Raw genomic sequence first — 21232 nt, forward strand, 5'->3', positions numbered from 1 at the left:
AAGCCACCTGGGAGACACGTGGAAGAAGGTGCTCTGGTCAGATGAAACCAAAATTGAACTTTTTGCCAACAATGCAAAACGTTATGTTTGTCGTAAAAGCAACACAGCTCATCACCCTGAACACACCATCCCCACTGTCAAACATGGTGGTGGCAGCATCATGGTGTGGGGCTGCTTTTCTTCAGCAGGGACAGGGAAGATGGTTAAAATTGATGGGAAGATGGATGGAGCCAAATACAGGACCATTCTGGAAGAAAACCTGATTGAGTCTGCAAAAGACCTGAGACTGGGACGGAGATTTGTCTTCCAACAAGACAATGATCCAAAACATAAAGCAAAATCTACAATGGAATGGTTCAAGAATAAACATATCCAGGTGTTAGAATGGCCAAGTCAAAGTCCAGACCTGAATCCAATCGAGAATCTGTGGAAAGAACTGAAAACTGCTGTTCACAAACGCTCTCCATCCAACCTCACTGAGCTCCAGCTGTTCTGCAAGGACGAATGGGCAAAAATGTCAGTCTCTCGATGTGTAAAACTGATAGAGACACACCCCAAGCGACTTACAGCTGTAATCGCAGCAAAAGGTGGCGCTACAAAGTATTAACTTAAGGGGGTCGAATAATTTTGCACGCCCAATTTTTCAGTTTTTGATTTGTTAAAAAAGTTGAAAACATCCAATACATTTCGTTCCACTTCATGATTGTGTCCCACTTGTTGTTGATTCTTCACAAAAAATTACAGTTTCATATTATTATGTTTGAAATGTTGTTAATACTTTCGCAAGGCACTGTAGGTGTGGTATACTGAATAATTCCCAGTATAATTATATTTTTCTACAGTAAGTGTGTTATTATCACTATTTGTTTGTTTATGCATTTTGGTTACTTTCCTGCTTTAATAGATTTATATCCAATCTATATCATTATTATCATTATTACTATAGCGCACGCTGGTGTTGGTCGAAGTACCGAGTATGTGAAGTGTGTTATATACAGAATGGCCCTCATTTATCAATCTTGTGTAGAAACGGGTGTATATGTTGGCGTAAGATTATGCTTACACTCCTCTCACCGCCTGATTTATGAAACTGTGCGCACCTCTGCAATCCAGGTGTACGCAATACCTGCCCTTGATAAATGCGGCGGCTGAAAACAATCGTCATTAGAATAACACGCCCCTATAGATTCAAGTCTCTGCCTCCCGCACGCCCTCATTTTACGCCATGGACAAACAGAAGACGGCAAAGAAACGAAACTTCTCCGACGTGGAGATCGGGCGTGCTCAATCATCTCTTTAGTCCACTTAGTCAGGGCACTGATTAGGACATAAGTTAATGGGCTGACTCCCTGATCAGTGCTCTGACTACTGAACTATTGAGATGATTGAGACGCGCCCATCGAGATCACCAGGGAAGTGAAAAAAAAACCCGAAATTGTTTTATTTGGGAGTTTAAAGAGTGGGATTAAAGGCGCTCACAAAAACAAAATATGGACCCAAATTACGAGTAGCTACTGTTAGTGTGGGGGTTGAGAAGCGCACTCCAGCAGTTTAAATAGCTGTTTGGATGATAAATTACCATCACAATGCATTATTTTACAGCACGTTTTGAAACAATTAGCATTTAATTTCGTATCACGGCACATGTATTGGGGTGTACAATAGTGATGATGTATTGTGGAGTAAGATTCATTCACATTAATAATTACATGACAATTTGTAAGATTCTTCTTTTTATCATTATGATTAGGCCTATTATTCTTAATGACGCTTGTTATTTAGAAGAAGAATGTCGTTTTTATTGATTTTATTATTATTTAAAAGAAGATGGCAATTTTTATTATTTTGTCAGTCTGAATTATTTTAGTCCCAGTCCGTGCGCAGCTGCCGGGCCAGGCGGGCCTGAAACGTCAGATAAAGCGCACAGGCTCGCGACTGGAGGAATACATATACCTACAAATCAAACGCTTTGGTAAAGTCACACAAATTAAACATTGACGTTCATGTTGCACAAAAATAAACACTGAATGTTGTTGTTGTGGTTTTTAACAGTGGGTCATATAGCATATCTTGTCAGTGCGTTTTGTGGTGTTAGGAATTGTTTTTCTGCGCATTTTCCCACTAACTCAAACGTGCGTACACCACCTCCTGAGCTGGCGTAGGATTTGAGCGGGCCGTACGCCAACGTCCATATTGATAAATCTCAAAGTCACCGTGGTTTTGGGTGTACGCTGGAAATTTGGTGTACGCACTTTTGATAAATGAGGGCCAATGTGTTTCATGTGATACTATATTCATTAAAGGGTTAGTTCACCCAAAAATGAAATTGATGTCATTAACTCCTCACCCTAATGTCGTTCGACACCCGTAAGACCTCCGTTCATCTTCGGAACACAGTTTAAGATATTTTATATTTAGTCTGAGAGCGTATGCAAGTGTATGCACACTATACTGTCCATGTCCAGAAAGGGAATAAAAACATCATCAGTAGTCCATATGAGACATCAGTGGGTTAGTTAGAATCTCTTGAAACATCGAAAATACATTTTGGTCCAAAAATAACAAAAACTACGACTTTATTCAGCATTGTCTTCTCTTCTGCGTTTGTTTTTAAACGGTTATGAATCAGCGTATTGATTCATGTTTTGGATCGCGTGTCAAACTGCTGAAATCACAAGATATAAGCGATCCGAATCATGAATCGATTCACTGATTCATAACCATTTGAAACTTTATTTAAGATTTGAAAACAAACGCGGAAGAGAAGACAATGCTGAATAAAGTTGTAGTTTTTGTTATTTTTGGACCAAAATGTATTTTCGATGTTTCAAGAGATTCTAACTAACCCACTGATGTCTCATATGGACTACTGATGATGTTTTTATTCCCTTTCTGGACATGGACAGTATAGTGTGCATACACTTAGATACAGTCTTATGCAAAGCTGTGTTAGAAAGTGTGAAACTATTCATGTATTGTAATGTATTATATTTTATTAATTCATGATAAAACAACAGTGAAGAAGCATTGTGTGTATGTGTATTCATTTCTGATTCATCCTTTTACAGGAGTACTACAGGCCTACATGGCAGAACAAGAGTTTAGGTTTTATATACGAGAAGTCGAATTGGTCCCTCAAGACTCACGCATTATTGAAAGGGGAAAAGAAACTGGTTTGTGATTTTCTTGAAGAATTTCTTGAGTGGAAAACATTTTTGAATAGAATGCCCATTTTTAAATCATATTAGACAACATTCTTATTCAGAAAATACATTAATGGACATTTTTTAAAAAGGTTTTAAAATTGTATATATCCATTTATTTCGTATCAGTGTACTTTAGCCACAGCATATTAGGCCTATTCTTCAGTCAAATGTTATAATGGATATCCCATGGCGTATGACATACAGAATACAGGCTATTTGTTCCTCAAAGTGGTGCTGCTCCATCAGTGATGTGATGATTTGGAGGTGAACTCGTTTGAAATGTAAAATTTGAAATATTACACATTTAAAATAAAAAAATGCTCAGCCTAGTTTGATAAATGTTTAATAAATATAGTCCTAAATATATATATATATATATATATATATATATATATATATATATATATATATATATATATATATATATATATATATATATAGTGCTCTCTTTGTATAGGATTTTTTTTTTTTATCATATTAGACATTCTTAAATGTAGTCAATGAAATTAGAATAATATGACGCTACAGTGTTACCAATGAACTCAGTATCACCCAAAGCCTCTGCATCTGAGGTTGCTTAGATGTATTTGTAGTGAGATGTTAGATGTAATGCTGCTCAGAGAGGGCAGTAAATACGTACCAATTGCATAATGTAATGAGACTAATGTTTTAAACATAAGATTTTGAATACAGAAATATGAAATGAAAGACAAAATGAAATGATACTTGGATTATGAAAGTAAGGTCACCAGTAGGTGGCGGCAGTCATTAGCTGTGCAGGGCAGAAGCAAGCCGGATCAGACTGTACAGCTCTCTTATTTCTGCTTTTACATTTATTTCACTATACAGTTCTATGTTTTTTATTCTTTGAACTTTTTTTTATCATTAATTAAATAAAACATTACAATATAGAGGGACAATTTTGTATTTAAAATGAATTAATAAATTAAATGGCCCCACTTTATTTATTTATTATTTAAATAAGGTATTTTTTGTTTTATAATATTAAAATATATAATTTAGGCATTAACTTAATTTGTGTTTTACTAACACCCAGGTGGTTTAATCATTTGTGGCATTGTTAACTCACAAAACTAAGGAAGACAATAATTTGGTGGATGAATTAAAAAACCTTTTGTTAATCATCTGTAGGTGTAATCATAACGGTCGCCTGAGGGAACTCTACGGCCATGTATCATCTGAGCATGAGAGTTTCTAACAAACAAACAAACAAAAATTACTACAAATAATAAATACATTAAATAATCTACATTTTTTTAAAAAAGTATAATGATTATGAACACAAAGCATGACAAACCAAATTAATTTATATACAATCGATGAAACCACAAAGCTGGCACAAAAGTAGCCTATTTATAATTGCAAAATTATGATTGTTATCCATAATTTCAATTGGAGACCTGATTTTTTTTACAGTGCTCCCAATAAGACGTGCCTGGAACAACCTCCCTGGGAAAGCATCCCAAATAGATGGCCAAGCCATCTCAGCTGGCTCCCCTTGATATGTAATTTTTATTAATATAATTTTATAAAATGTACATGAAGTTACATGATCATCACTACACTGTCAGAAAAAAAGGTATATTGCTGTCACGGGGGCGGTAGGCCTACTCTATGGTACAAACCCAAAAAGGTAATATGTTCCTTTAAGGTACTAATATGCACTCTTAACGTACGGATATGTACCTTTTAAGGTTTTAATATGTACCATTTAGGGGTAAGGTACAGTGCCAGGCACGTAAAGCAGTGACAGGTATCATTGGCAGCTGTCCCTGCCACGCAAAGATTTTACCCCCTCTCCATATTTCTGCCCGTTTTCGAGTTTGTCAGACTGCTTTTTTTTCTACAGACTGAAGCGCGAGTAGCCGCGTTTGTTTGGGGCATTCTACAGCCATTTATCAGATCTTTCAAAACAGAACCCACCTCAGATTGCTTTTGATTAATGCACAAATTGTAAAAACACTATTTGGACCGCAAACATGACTCACTGCCGCTCACACACAACTTCATTTGGTAGTTCACCGTTCTAACACTAACTCCATAGCGGTTTATAGAGCTGCTTAGAAGGAACATTGACCATGGCACTTTGTGTTTTTCACATTTACGTTTTAGAAAGTCCCACGGTTCTGAATGAATACTGCAGCAGGGGATTTCATTTAGTTCATTCTTGTTTTTCTTCTTTGAGATAGAATTTGACCGGCCTGAGGATATTTTGCCCTCCAGGTCCTTCACGCCATTCATGACTGAAAACTATGCTTTGTGCGACGTTATCTCCAGTAAGTGTTTTTAAAAAGAAATTTGAAATGTCAAAATGAACAGAGCTGGAATCTAGACAAACAAGCAGCTCATGTTAAAATTTAAATAGTTCTTCAATTGAACAGTTTGAAGATCCAAATCAATGCAGTTTCAAAGGGCTCTGCACGATCCCAGCAGAGGAATAGGGTTTAATCAAACAAAACAATCTGTCATTTTATAAAAATAAAAAAATAAAAATATATATATACTTTTTAACCTCAAATGCACAACTTTGGTGTTGTTGTTGAAGTAGGACGCCATCATATTGGAAAGGTCACGGCCATGTGCGTACGTGGACGTACCGACCCAACTGAGCAAGCCAAACCAAAGGCGACAGTGGCAAGGAACCAAAACTCCATCAGGGCGTGATGGAGAAAAATAAACCTTGGGAGAAACCAGACTCAGTCGGGGTGCCAGTTCTCCTCTGGCCTATTAACACACCGTGTATGATTATTATTCTGGCAACATTACAGGTCAGAAATCATATTAGATCGGAATATTAAAAATGTCAGGGTATCACGGAAGAGACGGGTTTATTTAAGACGGTGCGTCGATTACACAAGAGTATGAATACATGAAAGATCGGAATTATTGCGCCGGAGACGGGTTTATTGAGGATGACGTGCTGGTGATGCAAATTCAGAGGAGACACCAATTGACAGCAGACATTTGGTCTCAGCAGACACTCCAGGGTGCGTTGGTCATGTCCAGGCGCAGGTCCAGCATCCGATCCGGACACGGCCTGGATCCGGGATAAACCTCGGGATAAACAGAGAGACTAACATTAGCGTAGATGCCACTCTTTTTATGATGTAACGAGTACATCAGGTGTTATGGGAAGTGTTCCCGGTTCCGGCTGACCTAGTTAATGCAGCCTAACAATCAGTCAATTGAATTGAATATTGAAAGTTAAAAATCTTCTATGTGTATGCCATTGTAAAGAGATGTGTTTTTAGTCTAGATTTGAACTGACAGAGTGTGTCTGCTTCCCGAACAAAGCTAGGAGGACTGCTCCAGAGTTTAGGTGCTAAATAGGAAAAGGATCGACCACCTGCAGTTGATTTAGATATTCTAGGTATCATATATTATATAGCTGATCATATATAATATATATATAATCAGCTGGCCAGAGTTTTGAGACCACAATAGACGTGATGGAGTATAATGTGTTAAGAGCTCACTTAATTACTGGGGAGCTTAACCATTTAGTGCAGGGGTCTCAAACTCCCGGCCCGCGGGCCACTTGCGGCCCGCAGGATGATATTTTGTGGCCCCCTACTTGACATCAAAGTTTAGTGTTAGTGTGGCCCGCGCGTTGCTCTGAAAATTATGGGAAGCCAAACAATCCAAAAGTGGGATGAGTCAGCGGGCTGTTACAGAGCTCGCGCCGCGCGGACATGTCATCTGCGCGGTTCAATGGACCGAACCGCGCGGACGTGTTTACTAGCGCTACCCAATGGGCAGCGCGGCGCGAATTAATCCGTTTTTTTCACGGTCTATGGAACTAATCCTCACCAGCGCTGTAATGAACAATTTAAACCGATACAAGTTCATTTGAAGCAGAAACTTCAATGACTTTGTTATCAATATTATGATATTATGATATAGCCTTATCTATCTATCTATCTATCCCACAACAAATCATGTTAATGTACTATTAGATTTAGATTTTATTTTATTTCCTTATGTTTGTGACTAGTCTAACAGTCAGAGCTACAATTGGGACTGTTGCTGATTGCTGGCAGCCACTGAGAAGTCGTTGTTCGTCGTTTCGCCGTTTTCAACCGCTTCTCTAATGTTTACGTTTGAATTGCTGCGGTTGGTTTCTGGTTTGGGGGACATTTGATGTTTCTCGCCGCGGGTGCTCACTGGTGGTCTCCCTTGGGCTTAAGCTGCATGGTGGCTGAAGTTTGCACCGGGCTAGCGCCATCCGGGCTCTCGTCGTCGGCGTCCGGCATGATGTTGGGATGTTCTGCTTCTCGGCTGCGCCGCTGTTCCGTCCTGCATTGCGACCGTGGAGTGACATCTGAGCCGGCCCCGGTGTGTCCACAGAAGTGCCCGGAGGAATGTTCTGCCTCCTGCATGCTGCAGCGATCCCCATCGTTTGAATCATCATGAAGAAGACCCATCATCTGGTCTTCAGCTGTCGTGCCTCGGCGATGTCATCGGGACACTGCCGCTGGGAGAAATCTGAAACATGGAGTGGACCACAGTGTGCTGCGGAGCTAACAGAGACTTCCACCATCAGCTGTTTTCTGTCCACCATCAGCTCTGTTTCTGTTCACCATCAGCTCTGTTTCTGTTCACCATCAGCTCTGTTTCTGTTCACCATCAGCTCTGTTTCTGTTCACCATCAGCTCTGTTTCTGTTCACCATCAGCTCTGTTTCTGTTCACCATCAGCTCTGTTTCTGTTCACCATCAGCTCTGTTTCTGTTCTGTTTTCTGTGTTGGTTGATTGTTTGTAGTATTCTATATTTTTACTTGTTATTCATTTTTTGTTGTTATCCCCCCCCCCCCCCCCCTTTGTTGCACTTTGAGATTCTTCGGAATGAAAAGTGCATTATAAATAAAATCTATTATTATTATCTATCTATCTATCTATCTATCTATCTATCTATCTATCTATCTATCTATCTATCTATCTATCTATCTATAATTATGGAATTCAGATATAAAAAGCTTAAGTACAGTCATGGGCGTCGGAAGCAAATAAAAAAAATGTAATTTAGTCTACAAATAATAGCTGAATGCAAAACTTCATACAATAGGCTAATAAGATTAATTACCTGAACATATAAACTCTGATATAATTACCAGGAGGTTGGCGCTTCTCAAGAGCTATGATATTGAAAATCATTAACGTTTGCTTTACAGATATTTCCATATAGCGCAGTTCAGTATCGACACAACACTGACTTGACTTTTCAAGATAATAAACAAAAGAAAATGCATTTCATCCCCGATTTCATTTATCTACTGTAGGGAAAAACAATTAAACTTCAGCAGAGAACCAATGTTTGTAAGGAATGAGGGGTTTCTTTATTGTAGCCTATATTTGAGTGCATTTATGGTTCGCGCCGCGCTGCCCATTGGGTAGCGCTAGTAAACACGTCCGCGCTGCGCTGACGAGTCGGCCGCGCGGCTCGGTTTATTGAACCGCGCAGATGACATGTCCGCGCGGCGCGAGCTCTGTAACAGCCCGCTGACTCATCCCACTTTTGGATTGTTTGGCTTCCCATAGTATGGTGCCGTTGCGGAGAGAGACTATTCTTTCCGGTGAAATCACAAAACTAAATTGCACACACACAAATGCACACAAAATGCAACGTGTCCATGCTCTTAATATACAACCATTGATGAACATTTGAAGAAAACTATGAGCGGATTAGAACTCTGAACATTTGAGACGATTTACTAAAAGTCTTCTGTTAGACCAGTGAGGAACTCAAATATAAGCAGCTGATGTACCTACTTATTCACTCATGCGAATAATCTCGGGAATAATAATATATTTGACGACAATTAATGCAAATATTGTTTGCAAATAGTCCCAAATTGATTATTTCCCAACTAGAATTAGATCTAGAATTTCGTTCACTGTTCTGTTTGACCTGATTATGGCCTTGCTTTGAATTAGTCTATTATTTTAAATAAAAATAAAAACATTTATTATTTCAGTATTACATACTGATTTTATTTCTATTGGCCATATTTATTAGTACGCAATTACCATCACATACCTGTTGGTAATAGATAGGTGCGAAGGACGAAGGATAATCAGATCCAAAAATCTCAAAAATATTGGCAGTATAAAAAAAAAAAAAACACGAGTAGGCTAGAGTCTACTTCCAGTGGCCCCTGGGTAATTTGAGTTTGAGACCCCTGATTTAGTGCTTTGTAAGTAATAAGCAAGATTTTAAAATGTATGCAATGTTTAATATAGAGCCAGTGCAGTGTTGACAGAACTGGACTAATATGATCGTACTTCCTGGTTCTAGTAAGAACTCGAGCTGCTGCGCTTTGGACACGTCCGTGACCTTTCCGACGTGATGCCGTTATATATGTTGTATGAAAGAACAACACAGAAGTTGCGCATTTGAGGTAAAACATTTTTTTGAAAATGGCAGATGGTTTGGCTAGATAAGACCCTATTCCTCGGCTGGGATCGTGCAGAGCCCTCTGAATCACTTTGAAACCACATTGATTGACCTATTGAAAAAATCCAGGAATAATATTCATACTTATTATTTTCCTAAAAAAAAGTCCAGCAAGTATGATAATTAGAGTTCTTAGCTTCCGTTTTGAGGGTAACAGACTCTGCATATCCTGGCTAAAGATGAAGGTGAATCTGCAAAATCAGACATGTGTAAGTGACCTTCTTTTATACTCTATGGATTATGGTTAGGTCTGAAAGTGACATGTGACATAACATTGAATCTTCCTGAAGTAAAACTTGCGCTAAAGCTTTCATTTTAATTTAGCAAGGACACATTAAATTGAACAAAAGTCACCAAAATGCTGTGTTAGTGGTTGTAGAAACGAGCCCAACGAAGATAACATTTAAATCAATGTAACAGGGTATTCCATTAAAACAGATTAAACACAACAAATACAAAACCAATGACGCATTGTGACAGAACACCCCCCAGGTAGGCACGACTTTGTGCCGTGGAGAAGAGGATGCAAAGAGGATAAGGGGATGGCAAAGAGATGGTTAAGATTGAGGGTGTAATACCGGCATCCAGGACAAATCTGCCCATTGGCCCCTGTCCATCATGGCCTCCTAATCATCCCCATATACTGATTGACTTAATCACTCTGTCTCCTCTCCACCAATAAGCTAGTGTGTGGTGGGTGTTCTGGTGGATGCTGCCCATTGTTGGTTGTTGAGGAGATTCCCCTCTTCTATGTGTAAAACACTTTGAGTACCCAGAAAAGTGCTATATAAATGTAACAAATTATTAGAGACAATGAGTAAATGCTGCCTTCGGAGGACACATTTAAAGGCAGGAAGGCATCAAGCCACGTCCGAATCTATTGTTTGCCTATTTCCTGAGATACCTTCATCTGATACATTTTTGAAGGGAGGATACATGTATCCGCTGCATTTTATATCTAAGAAATATAAAAATATATATCGAAATATAATCGAGAAATTTCTAATGTAGTAATTAAATGTGTTGAGTTCTCACCAAAGCTCTTTCTATTTTGCTGTAGATCATTAAACTGCTACACTGCCTTAGAAGTCTGTCCGAAAATAGTTTCGTGAGGTGCCTTCATGCACAAAACATTGCCTTATAAGTCATTGTCTGATAAGGCAGTGAGGCAACGGGTCCGCTGCCTAGGTTTTCGGACGCAGCCATTATCGGTGAGGATGGAGCCCACTGGAAGTGGAAGGATGGGGAAGATCAAGGCGGCCGCGACTGAGCCACAGCGATGACCTCCTGAGAGTGAGGTGGGGGTCAAGAGGTCTGAGGCCGAGTTAGAGCGACTGGAGGGGGTCACACACCGGATGCGAAGCTCAGCGCCGCGTCACGTCTTTAAAATTCGAACACATTATTTTCAATGAGTGTACTCGCACTGGCGGCGGCATTCTGCGCCTGTCTGCGGCGACTCGGGAATTTGTTCAAAATCCTGCCGCACCACAGAGTATGGAATTACCTTTGTCTCAATAAAACTGAATGAAACTTTATAAAACTAAACTTTTTCAGAAACTATCAAATGCCATTACAAAAGAAGAAAAACACATTGAAAATAAAAAGGTGAACTCAGTTGCACAAATGTAACAGGATATTCAGTCTGCTTCATTCTTTGTTAATGTTTTTCAAAGATTCGTTTTCGCAGATCGTGGATTGTGAATGGATTGTCAAAGATTTCGCTTACGTTTCTCAGTTTTTCGTTTGCTCTTTTGACACAAACCTCTTGTGGGGGCGGGCTTAACAGTGATCTACTCTGATTGGATAACGAGCTTTTGATGGACAGGTCCTCTCTGACCTGCGCATGTTGGAATGATCTCACGGTGCTTTGTATTAGTTCATAAAGATGAGCTCTCAGGAGAGACATGGAGCGGCGGCGGCTTAATCTTCATCATCTTCACCCGCTTGTTCTTCTAGCCAATAAGTTTGTGTTATTGAAGTAACCAATAAAATCGATACAAGTTGTATCCATGTACAGTGTGCATCAGTTCGGGCTTTATTTGACACATGAATTATTTAAAAACGTTTGATGTATATTAACATTGGCGTAACTTTGTTTTAAAAAGTGGGTGGGACGTGTGTGTGTGTGTGTGTGTGTGTGGGGGGTTATATTAAGATGTCCAAAAATCAATTAAATACAACTACGATATAAACAATATGATTGGTAACTTGAATAACACAAACTTATTGCTGCCTTGAAAATCAAGCGGGTGAAGAAGATGATGGGTCCGAAACCTGGAAAATGCTGCCTTCGGAGGACACATTTAAAGGCAGGAAGGCATCAAGCCACGTCCGAATCTATTGTTTGCTTCACTTCCTATTTCCTGAGATACCTTCATCTGATACATTTTTGAAGGGAGGATACATGTATCCGCTGCATTTTATTTCCCACAATCCTGTGCTTTTCATTCAGTGATAGTTAAGCTGGGAAAAAATATGGTGTCTGAAATTTGTATTTGCTGGTCAGTTTGTGTGTAAATGTATGTTTTTTACCAATATTTTCCACTTCTGATATAATTTCTAGCGAGAAATTACTAATGTAGTAATTAAATGTGTTGAGTTGTCACCAAAGCTCTTTCAATTTTTGCTGTAGATCATTAAACTGCTACACTGCCTTAGAAGTCTGTCCGAAATTAGTTTCGTGATTGCCTTACAAGTCATTGTCTGATGCGGCAGGATTTTGAACAAATTCCCGAGTCGCCGCAGACAGGCGCAGAATGCCGCCGCCAGTGCGAGTACACTCATTGAAAACAATGTGTTCGAATTTTAAAGACGTGACGCGGCGCTGAGCTTCGCATCCGGTGTGTGACCCCCTCCAGTCGCTCTAACTCGGCCTCAGACCTCTTGACCCCCACCTCACTCTCAGGAGGTCATCGCTGTGGCTCAGTCGCGGCCGCCTTGATCTTCGCCATCCATCCACTTCCAGTGGGCTCCATCCTCATAGTTAATGGCTGCAATCGAAAACCTAGGCAGCTGACCCGTTGCCTCACTGGAGATGAAGCCTGAGGTAGGATAGAGCAAGCCGAAGGGGACTTTTCGCTGTGTAGCCTACGCGTTGTCTGACCCATGGCGAGGCCGAATGGCCAATGGTCCACTCTGAGGTCCAGGGCAGAGGGAGCGCAGGAGGCAGGGCGACGGGTCGAAGGGCATTAAGGCACAGCCTCCCAACCACCACCCCCCCCCCCCCCCCCCCCCAAAAAAAAAGGGTGTTTGACAAAGTTTGGAAAGGTGGTGGAAGAGGGGGGCTGGGCGGGGCCATGGCAGGTCAAAATTTGGAGCGCCAAAAAAGTTATCCACACGGCTCAAGGATGGATGAAAGGACTTTTTTGGGCTTCAAATTTTGGGCTGCAATTCACTGCTTGGAAGAGCCAAGACATTTTTTAATATAACTCAGAATGTATTCGTCTGAAAGGAGAGTGTCATATAGACCTAGGATGACTTGAGGGTGAGTAAATCATGGGCTAATTTGCATTTTTGGGTGAACTGTCCCTTCAAGTGTTTTTCACATTTAGCGTTTTAAAAGTCCTACTGTTCTGAGTGATTGAAATACTGCAGCAGGGGATTTCCTTTTGTTCATTCTTGTTTTTCTTCTTTGAGACCGGCCTGAGAATATTTTGCCCTCCAGGTCCTTCACGCCATTCATAACTGAAAACTATGCTTTGTGTGACGTCATCTCCAGTAAGTGTTTTTAAAAAGAAATTTGGAATGTCAAAATTAACAGAGCTGGAATCTAGACAAACAAGCAGCTCATGTTAAAGTGGTTGGTTCACCCAAAAAATGCAAATTAGCCCATGATTTACTCCCCCTCAAGCAATCCTAGGTCTATATGACATTCTTCTTTCAGACGAACACAATCTGAGTTATTTTTAAAAAATGTCCTGACTCTTCCAAGGTTTATAATGGCAGTGACAAGTTGTGTCACTAAAAGTGCATCTATCCATCATATAACTGCTCCACACGGCTCCGGGGGTTAATAAAGGCCTGCTGAAGTGAAGTGGCACGTTTGTGTAAGAAAAAGACTGGGCAATGTTTTTTATTTTTTACGTTTTATGGGGACTTTAGACAGACATAATGCTTTTTTTTACTGTACAATAATTATGCTGTAGTGTTTAGGTTTGCCATTCATCCCGCAATATTGAGAAAACTGCACTGTCCCTAAATTAATATGTGACTGAATTGCCTAGTATTTTCATGCACCGAAGAACTGTTGATTTCTCCCTCACCACATTTAGGGCTGAATCCGAAATCGCCCCCATATCCTCTAATAGGGCCCTATTTGAGGAGACAGCCATCTGTAGTGGTGTCCAAGACCATGGACATTATTGAGTGCACTCATTCAATCCCACAATGCACCTCAATAACGAGTGTACAGCCAAGGTACACACAACGGTTGTCCGACATCACTCACTCCTTCAAGTGAACTGTATGAATGAGGGTTTAGGGGCGATTTCAGATTCAGCCTAGGTTTTGGGGGAGCTTTGCTTTGCACAACCAAATTTAGATGTGGCCTCTCACAAGTCAGAAATCAAAGCCAATCGGATTAGCAATGTGAGTTTGGGAGGTAGGACTCCCTTTGTGTACCAGGAATTGTGCTTTTTTATTTTTTTTCTTCTTTTTTTTACAGAAATGTACTTAAATGCGATGTTTAGTGGTTAAATATATAAGAAACACAAGGCAAAATCAGACAACAATGGTTATATATAAATTAGGGATGCACCAATAAAATGTTTGATACCAATACTTCTTTATATTTGAAATCCAATAACCGATATATTGGTAGATAAATCTAAATACAAATTTTGATCAACTGATTACAAAAACAAAAAGCCCACCATTAAAAGCCATGTCCAAACACTTAAATATAAATCAAACATACAGTAGGCTATAGTTACTAACTTTATTTAAAAAAAAAAATAACACATTACAATAAGGTTTAATTTTTAGCATTAGTTAATGAATGAACAGATGTACAGGATTTATTCATCTTAGTTCTTATTAATCTCAACATTTTCAGATCCAAGGTTAGGTAATGGACTGTTAATAAACAGACATTTTATTACTAACATTACCAAAGGTTTTTGCTCTCTAGCTGTTAGTTAATGCATTAAAACAAATGAGACCTTATTGGTGAAAAAGGTTACCAAAAATGATATTGCATAACAATAAAATTAAATAATGCAAACAAGTCACTATACAAGACAACATTATACCGGCTGCAAAGAATCAAAATTTAAGTGCCATGCATGAAATAGCCCTTCACATGGACAATAAGAAAATGGTTTTAATCAAACCATATTGTTGATGAAAATAATACGATAACAATAAATTATACAATTTAGCAAGTCAGCATGAATTTATGAAGTCATATTAGGTTACGCTCTCCAAAATGTTTAGTTGTATTGACAGTAATATTCAAGATGACTTTGGGAAATGCAACTAAGGAGAACAATAACTGCAGAAGTGGAGGAATAAGCAAAAAGTATATTAAGAATCACCCTTTTGCCCTGCTGGTTTTGATTTTAGTGCTTTGCACAATGGTACTCAAACCAGTCAAGTAATTCTAACTTGGGTTTACTGAGTAACAAAGGCATAGCGTGCTAACAGTACAGATTACTTAAGTGTTTTAAGTAAGTTCAACAAATTATTGGACATTAAGTAAAGTTAGCAAAAAAGTGTTAGTAAGAACAACTGTTCAATTTTACACAAAACATCTTGCTTTTGAGGAATACAGCTTGGTCTAATAAACAGACCAATACGAACAAAGACCCAGAGTCAACATTGATTAGGAAAGAAATAGATTTTACTTCACATAGTGTTCATTCACCACAAAGACAATAGTCTGCGAGACAGGTGACAACATGTCAAGACATCAGGCATGCAAAATCATATTTTCATCAAAGACATAATTTAATGAAATAAATAAAATAAACAGATTTAATAATGGCTGATTTTATATATTTGTATTATTATTAAAATTAAAAGATAAGTTCCCTTCATTGCCCGTTTAGTTTTGGAGTGCCTGATCGTCAGTCTGTCATCATGTCCTCAGTAATGGTGGCATCTTTCTCCAGGTCCACGGTGATTTTCTTGCCAACCAGTTTGAAGATGTTCTCTGGCCTTACGCCTTGCGGTTCGGCCACTTTTACCGTCAGCATGTCGAGAGTTAATGTCTCACCCTTCTTCAATGGTTTCAGGGCCACCACTGACTTACCCAACTGCACGAAAGAACATAACCATTGATTTAATGATATTTGGGATATATATATATTTTTTTTTAATCTGTCGAAATGACTATTTTATCTGACCTTGCTGTGACAGGAAGCCTCACAGGGCAGCATCTGTTTGATTGGCGAACCCATCGCTATCTCTACCGTCCTGATGGCTTTCACCAGCTCCGCCAGCTCGGCCGGCTCCAATGATGCTGAGTGGTCACTGCCTTTCCAGCTCTTATCCAGGGTCACATGACGCTCTAGGACCTTTGCCCCAAGTGCCACAGCAGCCACAGACACATGGATGCCCGTCTCATGTCCAGAGTAGCCAATGGGAATGTCCGGAAACTCCCTCTGGAACTCCTGCGTAGGAAAAGGGAAGGAAAGGAAAGGAAAGATTTCAATCTACTTCGCTACTTTTGAAAAACTTTTTACATTTATTTATTGTAATTTATGAAGATGATCACTTACAGGGATCAGGCTGAGGTTGACGTGCTCTAATGGCAGCGGATACGCACTGGTGCACTGCAGGAAAGTGAAATTGGGATTGTGCTTCTTGACAGTTTGGTAAACAGTGCGCATGATCTCCATAGACTGCATTCCAGCAGAAATCACCATGGGACGACCTACACAAATACACCAAAACGTCAGCTTCAAGGCACTGCTGCTTCTGGGAGAAAATAAGGTCATTAACATATGAAGATGAGTTCACACATGCCGAATTCTCTGCACACTCATAACCAGAAAATCCACACCAGGATTTCCAGGATTCATTCGCTCTGCTCTGGCCAATCAGCAATGTCAATATGTAAACCTCCAGGTGATAACTGACTTTAGATGCACAAGATTAGCTATTCAGATTCAGTTACGGCTGTGCTTGTACTTTTCTCAATTGTGAGTCGCTGGCTTTTGTCTGAATTGTTATGTAAGCCTTGGCAGTGAATATGAAAAACCTCTGTCAAAGGAGAGTGTGTTTTCAGCACTTTTTGAGCAGCGAGGTTTACCTTTTTTGGCGGTTTTCTCCAGGTATGGGATGTTGTTGGTGTCAGCTGAGGCAACTTTGAAAAACGGCACATTGATTTCATGAAGAAATTCTACAGCCATCTGATTGAGGTAGGGAGAGAAAAAGTTATGAGATGCATTTCAATCTACTGGGTTTACCATGCACATATTCTCTTGATATACTTAAAAAAATGTTGAGACCCTCGCCTCACCTCATCCATCCCTGATGCAGTAAAGAAGATGCCAATGTCATTTGCGTACTGTTGCAGCTCTCTGTACTGCTGATGACTGAACTCCAGATGGAGTTTATGAGCCCCGTAGGTCGGGCCCCAGGCGTGAGGGGAGGTATAGGGGCGCTCCAGAGCGTGCTTGGTGAATCTGTGTTCAATCTCGCTCTTTTGAAACTTGGCACAATCAGCTCCACAGTCCTGCGGGAGTTACGAGAGGGAGTTAAAGTGGATTTGTTTGACAACAAACAGGATTTTTGAATGAAAAATGAGTTTCACCATATAAGAAATCTAAATGTTAATTTAATGTGATACAGTGTGTGACTGTTATAGCTATTACAGAAACTTACCATTTTAATTCTTGATTTAAAATTGGAAAAAGTGAACCTATATTTTCATGATGTGTCAACTTAGATTTTGAGTTTCAATTCACTAAACCAATTTCCTTCATTTTCTCAACTAAAAATTTCTAATTTCAGTGAACTGAAAATTAAGGCAATCAGGTAACTTACTTTTTTTTAAAAGTTAAACCAACATAATTTCTTTTACAGTAGGATATAGGATTTTAAGTTTGGGCCTGTTCACAAAGAAGAGTTTTTGCAGTTAAAAACGTTCAAACGTGTCCGTCTGGTGCATGTTTAAATATAAAAAACAATGGAAAAGTAATGGAGTGGTAAACCTAGGGCTGGGCTGATAAACAATATAATATCAAATCGTGATAAAGTTATTTCGATAACAATGATAAGCATTTTTACTCGATATGGATGTAACAACCAATCACACGACAAAAAAAAAAAGAGATAACAGCCAATGAGCAGCTTTTTATTTGCATGTCAAAGTAGACTATACGCTCTACTGGCAAAGACACTCGACACGCAAAGAAAAAAATGAGTCGAAACACGAACGTTGAAAGAAGAACGTGGAAAACTGAAAGTGAAACTAACCTTGTGAAGATGACAAAGTTGTCATAATTTCATCAATTCAGTACCTCGCCTGAACCGCGCCACACAGACACTGGGCGTGTCTCAATCAGGTCCCTGGTTAAGTAGTCAGGGCACTGATCAGGACATAAGTGCCCTGACTACTCAACTAGGGAGCTGATTGAGACGCACCTTATATTTATCCGCTCGGGTCAAAGTCCAAACAGCAGCAATAGGCAGTGAGCTCACTGGAGCAGGTCTGATCGGTCTGCAACACTGAACAGCGCTGGGAAATCCAGCGGAAAACAAGCGTCTCTGTGATTTAAACTACTTTACAACCAGACAAAACAAACACTAAACACTGTGTGCAAAGTGAGAGTCAGGAGGATTATCTCCATAATTCACCATGGATTTAGGCTACTGTGGTGACAAAAACTGCACCATGGCAGAAATGTGAGATATTCTAGATATAATATATTATAATATTATAAATGTAGGCATGTATTAAATGTATTAAAGGACTAATGGAATATTATTACAGAATTTCGCTATAGAATTTGTCCATTTATACTAAATGGCTACTTTATACTTTAGGCTACTGTTTTTTCATACAAATACCATATAAACCATAGATACATTTTACCATGGTGGTGAAGAACTATATGCATGGTTGTAACTGTGATCTAAATGTGTGATACTATGGAAGACCTGATGTCTGAACTCATTAAATCTATATTAAAATCTTACTATATGGAAATGAGGTTGTTTCAATTTTTACAGATGTCCATGTTTTTGTTAATGAACATAAATTTTCATCTGCATTCTCCTAACTCAAGCTACTACTGTCAACTCTGTCAAATGTGCATTTCTAAAATGTAATATTATTAATACTGCAGCCTGCACTGCAAACTGTGTCGAAGATATATCAGGCAACACAAACCTGTTTCAAGAAACAATATGACCCGTTAGCATATGCAGAAACTAGTACATTATTATTTTCTATTAAGATATTTAACTTGGACTGGAAAAATGAAAGGAATTCAAAAACGTGAAATGTTTGTCATATTCTGGCAATGAAGTGTAGTTTAAAACCACAATTAACAGTCTGGTTTCTACAACTTCCACTTTGGAGCAAAAACCTGCCTTTAAATTTGAAAGAAAGAAATATTTGACATTTATCTAATAATTATTATCATTATAAACTGATATACATTTTTTAAATCGAGATCACTTTTTGGCCGTATCGCCCATGTAAAACACATCCTTTGTGAACATCCCTATTTCGGTTATTTTTTCTGTTTAGAAATAAAATGGAGGAAACAAAATCTCAATTAAATTTGTCTTTTTAAAAACAAATTCTATAAAAAAAATATTCTATCAAACTGTGGTTTCGGGGTTCCCCTTCTCCTGCTAACGTTATATAATCTATATAACTCACAGTAGGCCTACTTTACCTTGGCCATTCGGATCATTTGTTTGGCGATTTCTATGTCTCCTTGATGGTTTTGTCCAATCTCAGCGATGATAAAGCAGGGGTTGGAGCCCCCAATTTTTCTTCCTGGACAAAGTTCAAACTCAGCAGACATTTTATAGTCTAATTGTTCAACTGATTTATGAATAAGATATGATAAAAGTCGATGTTATCACTGGCGTGCTGGCATCAAACAAAGGGGCTAGAAAGAAGGGCTCGCTGTCATTTAAAGAGATCCAAGTGCTCCACCCTGTGCTAAATCCCACCCTCTATTGCACAAAACCTGTGAGAACTTCATTTATTTTTTACAAATGGTAATTTGTTGTGGATGCATTTACACATGGAAATCGGCCACACCTAAAGAAAGAATGTAGATATTACAGCCAGAGGAGACATGCCTCACCTACATGTTTTACTTTTTGCATGCCAAACACAATATCACCCATTTTTAAAACTAAAAACCATTATGAAAAAATGACAAAATACAGAAATCTATAGAAAATGTTAGCTATTAATTCTTATACTCAAAGGCCTAGGCTAGTCAATTTTTTTCAAAGAGTGTTCAAATATCAGGAATTGACACAGGATTAACAATCTACTGTGTTAATTCATTTAAAACAATTGTATACCATTTTCAAACTGCTAGCTTTACTTTCAATTAATGCTAACATTATAACCTCTAGCAGCCCACCTCAACACCCATTTCTCATTATGGCAGGGGCGTACATTTTTTTTTTATAACAGTTGGGGCAATAAACATAACATTTCCCAAAGGCAATTTTTGAAGGGGACACAAATAATACAGACAAAATCTTACTTATAAGGATATGTGTACCACAAAAAAACATTAGTACTTATTTGGCGTTTTGGTGCACTGAAAAATGATCTAATGTCTGTTTTTCTTTTCTCTGTCATTTTAACTATAGCCAACAACACAAAGCAATAGTTGTTTAAATATGAGTAAGGTTCACCACGCAGTCATATTATTATTAATAAGTTATCTTGCGTATATAAACATTTGCACATTATATTTTATGGTATGATTATATAACTGGAGCAGGACCTCTGATCGGCCACACTGTAAACCCAAATGTTGTCATTAATAAAGAAATCAAGTTATAATTAAAGCTGCGAGCAGCGATGAGGGGCCCAAGCCGGTGGCACCGCCACCCCGGTGGCATCAGCTTAACTGTGCACAGCAGGCAATAGGCATTTAATATGATAATATGAAAAAATATATAAGGACTTTGTCAAAGTCATTTGAATTCGCCTCATTAACTGCAGCAACTGGTGCTGCTATGACCAGGAACCACAACAGTCACATCTATGAGATCAATTACATTTTATTGATTAATTTTATGTCTGATGATGTCAAATGTCAATTTCAAATGAGTGCAGAATACCGTCCAAATGCTGATGTTGTATTATCCTTACACTTTTCTTTATGTGTTTTTGACCTACCGTAGCTTCTGTTTGTTCACCAGTCTTATGCAGCAAAAAGCATTCTTGTTTTTATTTCAATATGTGTGGCATTCAATATTTAAAAAAAATATGTATAAAAAAAAATAAAGCCAAAATCACAGAAACAGCAACAATGATTTTAATATCAGTGCCAGGTAACAGTGTCACAGAGTGATCCTGAAAGAGGGAGAGTTAGGGGGGAGGGGAATGACAGACACAAAAT

General features: G+C 38.8%; 1 protein-coding gene across 1 annotated transcript; it reads right to left on the minus strand.

The window, feature by feature from the left end:
• Window positions 1-15522: 15522 nt before the first annotated feature.
• nansb (N-acetylneuraminic acid synthase b) lies at window positions 15523-19729 on the minus strand. Its single transcript, XM_067437179.1, has 6 exons — window positions 19532-19729; window positions 17143-17358; window positions 16933-17032; window positions 16400-16554; window positions 16025-16291; window positions 15523-15934 (listed from the first exon to the last, which is right to left on the minus strand). Exons 1-6 carry the CDS (start codon window positions 19661-19663, stop codon window positions 15746-15748), a joined length of 1059 nt encoding a protein of 352 aa, XP_067293280.1. The 5' UTR covers window positions 19664-19729; the 3' UTR covers window positions 15523-15745.
• Window positions 19730-21232: the final 1503 nt, after the last annotated feature.

This window comes from Pseudorasbora parva, chromosome 25 (assembly GCF_024679245.1).
Source record: "Pseudorasbora parva isolate DD20220531a chromosome 25, ASM2467924v1, whole genome shotgun sequence".
Lineage (NCBI taxonomy): Eukaryota > Metazoa > Chordata > Actinopteri > Cypriniformes > Gobionidae > Pseudorasbora > Pseudorasbora parva.

What these genes read in the sequence shown, in the direction of transcription:
- nansb (XM_067437179.1), bottom strand. Translation starts at nt 19,663, where the DNA reads ATGTCTGCTGAGTTTGAACTTTGTCCAGGAAGAAAAATTGGGGGCTCC. An exon ending in AAATGATCCGAATGGCCAAG is followed by an intron (nt 17,359 to 19,531) that starts GTAAAGTAGGCC and finishes TAACTCCCGCAG; the next exon opens with GACTGTGGAGCTGATTGTGC. An exon ending in AGGCTTCCTGTCACAGCAAG is followed by an intron (nt 15,935 to 16,024) that starts GTCAGATAAAAT and finishes TCTTTCGTGCAG; the next exon opens with TTGGGTAAGTCAGTGGTGGC.